General features: G+C 37.6%; 1 protein-coding gene and 1 pseudogene across 1 annotated transcript in view; both read left to right on the top strand.

The window, feature by feature from the left end:
• Positions 1 to 1,254: 1,254 nt before the first annotated feature.
• On the top strand, positions 1,255 to 5,899 carry LOC147499125 (uncharacterized; annotated as a pseudogene).
• A 4,322-nt stretch (positions 5,900 to 10,221) lies between these two features.
• LOC147499124 (uncharacterized) overlaps positions 10,222 to 12,755 on the top strand; it is a 44,375-nt gene continuing 41,841 nt past the window's right edge. The window contains exon 1 of the mRNA XM_086563421.1: positions 10,222 to 10,602. Coding sequence (XP_086419547.1) covers positions 10,222 to 10,602 — 381 coding nt within the window. The remainder of the gene's footprint in view (positions 10,603 to 12,755) is intronic.

Raw genomic sequence — 12,755 nt, 5'->3', positions numbered from 1 at the left:
GACTTTGTGAAGTTGACTGGCTGTCATCACCCGGCGTCGCAAGTAGCCCTCGAAGGCTCACACCGGAGGTACGTCTCTTTCCTTTGTGGGCTTGGACTTTGTTTGTTTTGTGTGTTTTGCTTGTTTTCATTGTTTCTTGCATCTAGGAAGGTTAAATCACCTTGACCAGCCCTAGGCATCTTGCATTAGGACAGGTTTTAGCCCGCTCACTAGGAAAGCCCTTTTGATACGTGGATCGAGTGACGGTGCTCTTGCACAAGAACTGGGAATCGTGTTGTTTGGGTTTAGGAGAAAATATATTAAACAATATTTAAAATTCAATCTGGGTTGAAATATTTGTTTGATATTGTTTGTGTGAGCATCGTCTACATCATTTATTAGAGTCTTAGGTTTTAGAAGTAGTTTATGATTGAGACTCGATCCGATAATCTAGAGTTAGCACCGTTTGACTCAGAAATTGAACGGACACTCCATAGGAGGATTAGAAATCCCGCCGAGTTAGAGATACCTATAACCTTTGTCGGTAATACACTAATTTTTGCTGACATGGCTGACAATAATAATGACGTTGTTGCCCAAGTACCTAGGTCCATTAAGGAATTCATATATCCTACTAGGACAACTTGACCATCTTGCATCGTTCCTCCACCGACCAATGCTAATAATTTCGAGTTAAAGCCCAATCTACTTGGGCTACTTCCTAAGTTTAGGGGTGCGGATGAGGAAGATCCATATCTTCATGTAATGGAATTTGAAGATATTTGTGGGACTGTGAAGCTTCAACAGTTTAGCGATGAGGTTATAAAGCTGAAGTTATTCCCTTTTTCCCTTAAGGAGAAAGCAAATAGTTGGTTTCACACTCTTCCATCTAATTCCATAACTACATGGGAAATATTATGCATTGTGTTCTTAAAGAATTTTTTCCCTAATCATAAGGTAATTGCTTTTAGAAAAAATTTATCATCTTTTTGCCAAGCTGATGGAGAGTCATTATGGAAGTGTATGGAGAGGTTCAAGGACCTGCTCATGTAGTGTCCTAACCATGGCCTAGAGAACGGTAGGCTAATACAGATTCTCTATGAGGGTCTTGATTTTAGCTCTAAGGCTATGATTGAGACCATGAGTACTGGAGATTTCTGTGATAAGACTATGGATAATACATGGTCATTTTTAGAAGACGTTGCTGAAAAGGTCCAACAATAGGAAACTAGTCGTGAGCCTAAGAAGGTGGCTAGTAGTACTACAAAGAATGTTATGTTTCACGTTGATAAGGATTTTGACTCGAATGCCAAAATAGCTTCCTTAGTTAGAAGAGTTGAGGCTCTTGAGCTAGAAAAGGAGACAAAATCTCTAGCTCAAGTCAATAATGTTGAGACCCCTGGTTATTTGTTGTGTGATAGTCTTGATCACGTGATTGATAATTGCCCTGGCGTCACTGCGCAAGTTAATGATTTTAATTCATACCAAAAGCCAGGCAATAATCCATTTTCTAATATGTATAACCCTGGGTGGCATAACCACCCCAACCTATCTTGGTCCAAGGGTATACATCAGGGTGGTCCAATTAGTAATACAAACCCGGTGCAACAATATACACCCCAACCACCTAAGCTATCACCTTTAGAGGAAACCATGGCTCAGTTAGCACAGACCACCATGAAACTTCAGGAAACGACTGATTGGTTTATGCAAACCAGTCAAATGGCTACTCAAGAGAATGCTCAAGCCCTTAGGAAGTTGGAAGTTCAAATTGGTCAAATTGCTAATACTTTGAATGAGAGGGACAAGGGTAAGTTTCCTAGTTAACTAGTAGCTAATCCTAGGGGACAATTTGAAATAGGTTCTAACTTGAACCAAAGGAACCACCAGGAGCAAGCCAAGTTTATTACTGTTCTTAGGAGTGGTAAACAGGTTGATAATAGGGTTGAGGTACCTAAAGATGGTGAGGTCGGATTTGATCCTATAGAGATTGAAGGGGACAAGAATGACGTAAGTGGGACTACTAGTCGTAATACATCCAAGGAGAGCTTAGAACCTCGTACTCCTGTGCAGACTAGTCATATACCTTCTTATATACCAAAAGCTCATTTTCCCTAACAGTTAGATCAGGCTAAGAAAGGTTTTAATTTGAGTGAGATGATGGAGTTGTTTAAACAAGTTCAAATCAACATTCCATTACTTGATGCCATAAAACAAGTTCCTTCTTATGCCAAGTTTCTTAAGGATTTGTGCACACGAAAATGTAAGTTGAATGTGCACAAGAAAGCTTTCCTTACCGAGCAAGTGAGCTCCATTATCCAAAACCGAACCCCGCTTAAGTTTAGAGATCCTGGATGCCCTACTATTTCTTGCGTAATTGGTGATCATATGATTGAGAAGGAATTGCTAGATTTAGGGGCTAGTGTTAATTTGTTACCCTATTCTATTTATTTACAGCTTGGTCTTGGTAAGTTAAAACCCACCACCATTACTCTTCAATTGGCGGATAGGTCTGTGAGAGTTCCACGGGGTATTATTGAGGATGTTTTGATTCAGGTTGACAAGTTTTATTTCCCTGTTGATTTTATTGTTCTAGATACACAGCCTGTTCAAGACCCTAAGCACCACATTCCTGTTATCTTAAGTCGTCCATTCTTGGCCACATCTAATGCTATCATTAACTGTCGTAATGGAGTGTTGAAGCTTTCTTTTGGTAATATGACTACCGAGCTTAACGTGTTTAATGTAGGTCAACAACCCCCTGAGCCTAATGATTTTTGGGAAGTTAATCTTATTGAGTCTGTGGTCCATAAGACTTTCTTGGAGAGTTATTCCGATGACCCTCTTGAGTCTTGTTTAGCTCATTTTGGCGGTGATTTTGATGTGGATAATTCTATTTGTGAAGTAAATGCTTTGCTTGATGCCACCCCAATCTTAGATACTAATAAGTGGAAAACCAAGGTAGAACCTCTTTCTCCTTCTGAGTCTAAACCAGTTTCTTCCATAGAGAGTCCTCCTAAGCTAGAGTTGACCTGATACTCTTAAGTATGTCTTTTTGGGACGACCTGATGAGACCTTGCCTATTATTATTGCTTCTAATCTTAATAGTGAACAAGAGAGTAAATTGCTTAAGGTTCTTAGAGACCATAAGACAGCTTTAGGGTGGACTATTGCTGATATTAATAGGATAAACCCCACTGATTATATGCATCATATTCATCTAGAGGAGAATGCTAAACCAAACTGTGAGTTCCAGAGACGGCTTAATCCTAACATAAGAGAGGTAGTGAGAGCCAAGGTTCTCAAGTTGTTAGATGTGGGTATCATTTATCCCATCTCCGATAGTCAATGGGTGATTCCGGTTCAGGTTATCCCTAAGAAGTCTGGTATTACTGTAGTTAAGAATGTGAATGGCGAGTTAGTTCCTACCCGTATGACTACTAGGTGGCGTTTTTGCATTGACTATCGTAAGTTGAATCTAGCCACTAGGAAAGATCACTTACCTCTTCCTTTTATTGACCAAATGCTTGAACGGTTAGCCGGTCATAAGTATTATTATTTTCTCGATGGTTATTCTGGTTATTACCAAATATGTATTACACCTGAGGATAAAGAAAAGACTACATTTACTTGTCCTTTTGGAACTTTTGCCTACCGTCGTATGCCATTTGGGTTATGTAATGCACCTGGTACCTTCCAGAGATGCATGCTTAGCATTTTTCTGACATGGTAGAAAGGTTTCTTGAGGTGTTTATGGATGATTTCTCCCTATTTGGTGATTCTTTTGATGAGGGTTTGCACCATTTGGAATTAGTGTTAATTAGGTGCAAGGAGAAGAATCTTGTGTTGAATTGGGAAAAGTGTCATTTTATGGTTCAACAGGATATTGTTCTTGGTCATATTGTTTCTACTAAAGGAATTGAGGTCGATAAAGCCAAGATTGATGTCATTTCTAGTCTTCCACCACCTAAGACTATGGAAGATATTAGGTCTTTTTTAGGTCATGCTAGATTTTATAGGCGATTCATTAAGGACTTTAGCAAGATTTCTCGTCCTTTATGTAATTTACTTGGTAAGGACATTGATTTTGTCTTTGATGATGATTGTTTGAAAGCTTTTGAGAAGCTTAAACATTTATTAACTACCGCTCCTATCATACAACCACCTGATTGGAGTGTGCCTTTTGAGTTAATATGTGATGCGTCGGACTATGCTATTGGGGCTGTTTTAGGTCAACGGTTTGATAAGTTGCCCCATGTAATTTATTTTGTGAAGTTGAACTCTTAATGATGCCCAAATGAATTACACTACAACCGAGAAGGAGTTGTTAGCTGTTGTGTTTACTTTAGACAAGCTTAGGTCTTATCTCATAGGGTCTAAGGTTGTCGTGTTTACTGATCATTCGGCTTTGAGGTATCTTCTTTCTAAAAAGGATGCTATAGCGCGTCTTATTCATTGGGTCCTCTTATTACAAGAGTTTGACATTGAGATTAGGGATACAAAGGGTACAGAGAACGTGGTCGCTGACCACTTGTCTAGGCTTATAGTAGAGTCTTCTACTAGTCTTTTGACTTTGAATGAGTCCTTCCCTGATGAGCAACTTTTTGTTGTCTCCCAGTTGCCTTGGTATGCAGATATTGTTAATTATCTTGTTATAGGTAAGTTTCCTTCTCATTGGAAAAAACAAGATAAATCTAAGTTTCTTGCTGAGGTTAAGTATTTTTTATGGGATGACCCATAGTTGTTTAAGTCATGCCCTGATCAAATTATTAGGAGATGTGTTCCTGAGAGTAAGTTTCGTAGTATTCTCTCCTTTTTCCATGACCATGCATGTGGTGGTCACTTTGGTCCTAAGAAGACAGCTGCTAAGGTTTTGCAGTGTGGTTTTTATTGGCCTACTTTCTTTAGAGATGCACATGAGTTTTGTTTAGGATGTGATCGATGCCAGCATACATGTAATATTTTCCATAGGAACATGATGCCTCTTTCCCCTATTTTGGTTGTTGGACTTTTTGATGTGTGGGGTATAGACTTCATTGGTCCTTTTCCTCCTTCCTTTGGTTATCTTTATATCCTCATCGCGATAGATTATGTTTCTAAATGGGTTGAGGCGGTGCCATGTAAAATGAATGATCACAAGGTTGTAGTTAACTTTTTGAAATATAATATATTTTCTCGTTTTAGTACTCCTCGTGCAATTATAAGTGATAATGGTACTCATTTTACACATCGTGCGTTTGAATCCTTAATGAAAAAGTACTCTATTACTCATAAACTTGCTACCCCTTACCATCCCCAAACTAGTGGCCAAGTTGAAGTATCTAATAGGGAAATTAAACGGATTTTAGAAAAGACGGTACGACCTGACCGTAAGGATTGTTCTCAACGTCTTAATGATTCCCTTTGGGCTTATAAGACTGCTTATAAGACTCCCATTGGTATGTCTCCTTATAGGCTTGTGTTTGGGAAGGCATGTCATTTGCCTGTGGAATTAGAACATCGTGCTTTTTGGGCCATTAAAACTTTTAACTTTGACATGTGTAGAGCAGGTTCACAACGTAAGCTCCAATTGAATGAGTTAGCTAAGTTAAGGAATGAGGCATATGAGAATGCCAAGATTTACAAAGAGCGGACTAAGATTTTTCATGATAAATCTATTCTTCACAAGTCCTTTGAACCTAATAAAAAAGTTTTGCTATATAATTCTCGTTTGCATCTTTTTCCTGGTAAGTTACTTTCTAGGTGGACTGGTCCTTTCATTGTTAAAACTGTTTTTCCTTATGGTGCTGTTGAGATAGAGGATCCTACGGATGGTCGTGTGTTTAAGGTTAATGGTGAACGCTTGAAACCATATCTTGATGGTTTTGCTAATAAGGATGTGGAAGAGGTGGATCTTATTGATCCTATTTATTATGACTGAATGAGTATGCTTGTTGTATTTTAGTAGTTTAGGTTTTGTTTTTCTTTTGTAAGAGTCGCTTCGCATTGTTCCCTTCTAGCCCCTAGTCTCCATTTGGGTTAACCAATGAGAAACATATTATTGTGATTTTCAGGTTATGATAGGTTTTATATTTATGAAATGTCGAAAATACAGAGGAGACTCTATCGAATTTTTTTGAATTTTGGGGCGTTCATTTTGTGTTTAGTTGGTAGACAAAGTGTTAATCTAAGAATTGGGTGTGCGAAGCATTCGTCTGCTAGAGACGTTAGTTGTAGCGCTTATGGGAGGCAACCCATGTTTTTATTTTTGTTGAGTCTTTTGTGCACATGTATCATGCATTCAACTCTAGCACCTTTTCTCTACCTTTTTGGAGACGTGTAACTCTATGGGATGAGACACGTGACACATTTTAGTCATTGTAGTAACTTGGTTCCTCTTTTATATTATCATTGTTATATCTTTTGTGAGGTACTAATTTCTACAAGTGACTCAGAGATATTATTTTTCTTTCTTGGAGCTCTTGGTAACTTCTTTCCTTATACTTTTAATTGTCCATGTTGTTATCTTTTAAATTACGCATCTATGTTAACATTGAGGACAATGTCTATAAGAAGTTTGGGGTGGGAACAAAATGTTTGTTTAGCAAAAAATAAATATGTCCAACATGATATGATTAATGGTGATTTTCTATGATGAGAAATTTAAAAAAAAATTGATTTCTAAAGCCACTGATTTTCAAGGAATCTATGAAGTTAAGAGTCACTCTTGAAGTCATTGTTGCTTTTAGACTATTTTCTACCTCTAGAAATAGATTTTGTTGATGAAAGTCTAAGCCAAAGTGGAATATACACTATTAGCCACCTGATACATGTCAAATTGAAGAGTAATTTAATCTCCTAGTGCACTAGAAGAGGAATATAGAGACTTAACCCGTGAGACTTGAGCCTTTGAATTTCTTAGAGTTTTTACGTAAATTTAAAGTCCAAGTTGACTCAATCATTCTTCTGTGCTTAAATTCGTTGTATGGTCTCATTTTTTCTTATTTTGGTTGATCACCAAGTGACATCAACTGGGGAGATAGCTATTAGGTCTTGTAGTCTATTCGAAGCGGAACATCATACTGATAAGCCAAGTAGTGAACCAATTAGCCTTTATTTATACCACCTAGTAGGATCATCATGTTAACCCTTTTGAGCCTTATATATTAAGCCTTTTCTTCTCAAACCAACTATCCTTAACCCAGCTCCAGATAAGGAGTGTAAACCCATATTATTAGCCTTACCCATATTTCTGAGGATTTCTAAAGGACTAAAGAGAAAGCTAGAAGAAGAAGATTTTGAAGGAAAAATTTACCAAAATCAAATGAAGAAAATCATTCCTTTTGCTCAAAGTGATTCAATAGAAAAGAAATATATATATATATATATATACAAAAGAAAAATATAAATATAAATATATATATATATATTATAAATAAAAAGAAGAAGAAATCAGTGAGAAAAGTAAAAAAATATTGTCTACAAAGTGAAGAAATTTTTCCAAGAAGTACAAGATGGTCTTTAGTTTATTCTCAGAAATTTTTGATTCCTTTTTACCCTTTTCTTGTCAACCTATCCTAAACCCCATCTTAATACCCAGACTTATCACAAAAGTATGATATGAAGTGTAGAATAGGCGAGAGGATGCTAAAGTGAAGGACCCGACACTTCACATGTGATTGATGTTCTTTCCATGAGACTAATTTGTTTTTGAAATTTCATAAGTCCGTCTTTCTGGCTAAATATGTAGGATGTTCTATTATTTTACTTATTTCCCTGTATACAAAGGTAAAATTGAAAACTTATCTAAGAGAGAGACTTTCTTGTGAGTGTATGAATGGTGAGGATTGAGGTTGATATATTCTTTGGATAGTAAGTTAGGAATTCCGTTACTTGGATAAGAGATTGTATCAGTTTGGCTAAACACACGCACGCTTTGGTTTGGAGTAGTAGTAAATCTTTTCTATCTTTGGAAGTAGTGACGAGTCTTGGTGATGATGATGTAAACTGTGATAATTGCTAATTTTTTAACTTGTTTAGTAGTGGGCGAAAAAGATTTTATCTCTGAGAAAATTATATCACCATTGGTTATGCTATGTTAATGTTTGTGGGTACCATTTCTGAAAACCCTCACGAGACTAAACTCGTCCACTAGGGGTAACCTAGGGGTTTAAAAGGCTTGTTACACATGCTAAGTGTAATCGTGATTCCTACGAAAGTAAGTTAGGATTTTTGTTTTTGTTATTAGTTTAGTTTTAGTTTTGCTCGAGGACTAGCAAAATATAAGTTTGGGGGTATTTGATAAAGCACATAAATGTTATATATTTATGCTCAATTTTATATTAGTTAGTCCGTTTATTTTATTTGTTTGATTTAGTTAGTGTGTTTTTAGTGATTTTGCAGGATCAGAGTTAATTTTATTAAAAGTGTTGAAACTGTTGAGATTCGAAGATATTAGTGTGTGTACGTTGATCTAGTTCAGTGGAGGTATCCCAGGTTGGTCAAGATATTGGATTTGGCCTTATTGTCTGCTAATAAGAATTTGGACTTGGTACCTTACTACCTTAGCGCCTGATGATCAGTAATAGAGAAACAAAGCTATGGCTATGAATATTTGGTGAATGCACATGAAGACGAAATTTAAGTGAGCACGTGACCTGTATTCTCTAGCTTTGACCATTGGTTGGACCTTAAGTATTTGGCCTCAAGTATTTGAATTGAGCGAAAATATGGTCATGAGCTCAAAGTCACATGGCTAAATTAATAGAAGGCGAGGAGCTGTGAATGGGAATATGGACCGAAATTAGTTATGGTCCATGAGCTTAAGTAGTCACATGACCAGCAAAGGGGTTGACCAAGAATTAAAGACCGAACCATGTGCACCAAACTAAAACTAAAGCCTAACTCTATCCTACCTACTGGACCATCGGATCGGAACATTAGTTCCTTCTCCATTTCCAATTCACGAATAGGAACAGAAAACCATCCCTCAAATTTCAGCGATCGAACCCCCGAACCAATCGAGCACTACACATCCTACCATTCTTCCATACATCCACTTTCAATTGATCAACACTCTCTATTCTCGATTGCATTAAAACCCAACAAGAAACAAATGCCTGACAGTCCTGATTCCAATCAAATTGATCGAAACCGACTAGCTGGTCACCGAATTAGACAGTTCTAATTTTAATCAAATACTACCCAATGCCCCCAACAAAACCTCTATATATACCAGTAAAAACCAAAAGGAAGCGGGGATCAGGGGAGAGCACAAATTGGAGCCGAGAGCAGTAGACGGAGTGGAGAAGAATATATCAAAGCAGGATTACAGTTTTGTCGATGATTTATTCTTCTTATATTTTCATGTTGCAAGTTATCATGTCTAGCTAAATTCCAAGCTAGATAGGGCTTAGATGAAGCACTAGACTGCGTAGGTTTTTCTATATTTAATTGGGTTATTGTTATCTGACTTAAGTTTTACAGTAAATAATTAATTGAATTCTTTGATTTCTGTAGAAATTCTATCATTGATTATATCCTGCATGTTTAATCCATGTCTAGACTAGTCAATTGTTAGGTTAAGTTTCTGTTGATATCAAGGCATCGGTTCTAAAGTATATTTAAACCTGTGAGAAGTTGTGTTGTAAAAAGACAATTTTTGCTAGGGGTTTATATCTATTTTTTGAAATTCAATTAATACGATTTGTTAGAATTGTTTAAGAATTACACGTTCACATCTTCGAGAAAGCAAGGGTTGCCTTTCCCTCATGCTACTCGTAATAAAAAGAGAACTTTAAAATTAATTAAACTAAGATAATCTACAATGGTCTAGGGTGGATTCGAAAGCCTTAGTGTTTTCTTCATTGATAGTTAATCCATATTTTTATTACTTTCATAGTTAATAGTTTAATTGCATTGCTTAGTCAATAGTTAGATTAAATCATACATCACAAAAAAAATCCGGTAGAATTAGTTAAGTATAATGTTAATACTCGTTTGTCCGAAGTAGCAATCCCTGTGGGATCGACCCGTTTGCCGCAACTATTTTCAACAATAGTTGTGCGATTGCGGTTTAACTAGGGTTAGATTAGTCTATTTAATTAGACGGTTTAATTTCCTATCAGGCAGCGGGGGCCAAGGTATAAAAAAAATGTAGTTGAGGAAGGTCGTGTGGAGTACGCTAGTCAAACAGAATTGTAAGAGAACATTCCGCTTTCCGTGGGCATGACATTCCCCAAACGGGATTTTTTCGTGCTCCACATGAAGAACTACGCGATTCAAAATAACTTTGAACTGCTGAAGGTGAAAAAGGATTGGGAGAGGATCCAATATGGATGCAAAGGTTCTGATTTGAGTAGCCTTGGGTCAGGTTGTCCATTTCATATATACTGCAACACGACTAAAGGATCTTATGATTGGACTATTAAGACACTAATTGACGGTCACAAATGCGGTCGCCATAGTGTGGGAGTGTATAATTGCGAGGCAAACAGTGACTATGTCGCCATGATTTGTAGAGGGATGTTGCAAGATGACAAAACTATAAATGCAAGCAAGGTGAAGGCCATTGTTAAAAACTGGAAACACATTAAAGTATCGTACAAAGTTGCGTGGAGGGGAAGGGAAAAGACACTGGCACAGGTGAACGAAATAACCCAATAACCCATAACATTTAGCTCTACCACAACAATTTAATTGTGTTAGCCATTATAATGATTACAAGTATGTGCATATACTCTGTCTTTGTATCCTGAATAAATAGTAACTATATAAGACAAGGTGATATATGTGACCTACAGTACATGATAAGCACCCAAAACTGTAATATTAAACCCCGAGAGACATAGCATTTTGGTCGATTATGTGTTTAATAATCATGTAATAATTATATTTTCGTACTTTTGCAGGTTTCCGAAATTAAAATGAATATAGTGATAAAACATGGATCGAAGCACTGAGGAATACGGGAATATTTGGAGTTTCCCACTCCCGTGAAGCCAAAGTTTCAAAAGAAACGAGAACCGGTCGCGGAGCGGGCCCACATATAAAGAAGCAACAAATTTCCGAAGCTCAAATCGGATAAATCTAGATGCCAACGTTGGCTAGTGAAGCTGCCAATACTGAGAATCTGGGAATATTTGGAATTCCCACTCAATCCCGTGAAGCCCAACAAAGCGACTAGAGCGAAGTTCCCAAAAGAACGAGAACCGGTCGCGAGCGGGCCCACATATATAAAGCGAGAAACTTCCAAAGCTCAAATCGGATAAATCTAGGTGCCGGCGTTGGCTAGTGAAGCTGCCGAGAGTCTGAGAATCTAGGAATATTTGGAATTCCCACTCAATCCCGTGAAGCCCAACAAAGCGACTAGAGTCGAAGTTTCCAAAAGAAACGAAACCGGTCGCGAAGCGGGCCCACATATAAAGAAGCGAGGAAACTTCCGGCTCAAATCGGATAAATCTAGGTGCCGGCGTTGGCTAGTGAAGCTGCCATAGCGACCGGCGACGAACTCTGCCTGACAAGGACAAAAGTCGAAAAAAAGCGCCAAAATCGGACACACTAAATGGACACTCTCTGCGGGCCCGAAGGCATGATGAGTCGGCATAGGTAGGTGGCAAATGATGGTTTCAAATTGATACCACCGGCAAAAAAGAAGATGTACCAATTCAAACCCAGGTGGTTTGAATTGAAATAAGCTTCTGAAACAAAAACTTAAAAAGCAAAAGGACAAAAGCTAAACATATCAAAACAAAACTTTGATTCTCAAAGTTTTGAACAAATAAATCATTTCTGAAAAAACTGAATTAAATGATTCACGGATCACTCTTGTATCGGCCTATATATATATATGAAGGGGTCGCTTCATTATAAGGTCTTCAAAGATATTAATGCTTTAGCTACGCTTTTTTTTTCTTCAAGATTACTTACATTCCCATTTTTATTTCAAAGTTGACTTAATACGGTAAGTTATTTTACCCTTAATATACAGTCATTTCTTTTCTAGTTTAATTTCTATCCCCGCATTTATTTACTTAATGTATACAGCAAGTTTTATTATTCCTTCTATGATGATGAGTTAATCCCCCGGGGGTTATCTTTGCTTCGTGTAAAATCGGATTGACTTCGTTAATATTCTAGAATCACTACTTAGGAATTAGGCATAGAATTAACATCGGTCCCAAAATGATCGAGATCGTACCGTACAAAGTTGCGATGCTCGGGACAGTCTCGATGCGCGACCAAAATGTGTCCAGCGCTTCTGCAGTGTCGCTGACTCTCTCGGTAGATCGGTGATGATGTGAAATCGAGCTAGGAGCGGAAATAATATACGAGAGATGCGGTATTATTAAAACTCCTTATGCTAGTGAAATCGACCTAGAGATGTGGGCATGCACTAGGGATCAATACTTCGGCGCCGTCTCAAAGCGAGGCGAATTAGAGATGTAGTGATTTGGTAATAAAACTATTAAGAAATGATTCTTGCATGAGCATGATTAACTCTCTCCCCTGTTTCTCTACATTTTGTTTACCTACATATAATCGCCAGTAGTAATTTATTTTATTTGCATTACCGTTATTTTAATTAAAACCAACTAAAAAAGAAACCTAAAAAATCCTTCTCACTTAAAGTTGTAATTTCCGGTTGTGAACCTATCCGAGCCTTAAGGTTTGGGCGATCCCTTACTCGACCTATCCTACCAAACCCACGCGTGAGTAAGGTAACTTGACTAAACGCGTCGACTATCACGGACGTTGGACTTTGGACTTTGGACTTGGACTGTGGACCCTCGGACTTT

The sequence above is a fragment of the Coptis chinensis genome, chromosome 5 (assembly GCF_015680905.1).
Source record: "Coptis chinensis isolate HL-2020 chromosome 5, ASM1568090v1, whole genome shotgun sequence".
Classification (NCBI taxonomy): domain Eukaryota; kingdom Viridiplantae; phylum Streptophyta; class Magnoliopsida; order Ranunculales; family Ranunculaceae; genus Coptis; species Coptis chinensis.
Note: the sequence above shows the minus strand (reverse complement) of the source record. Positions and strands in the feature narration are given on the sequence as shown.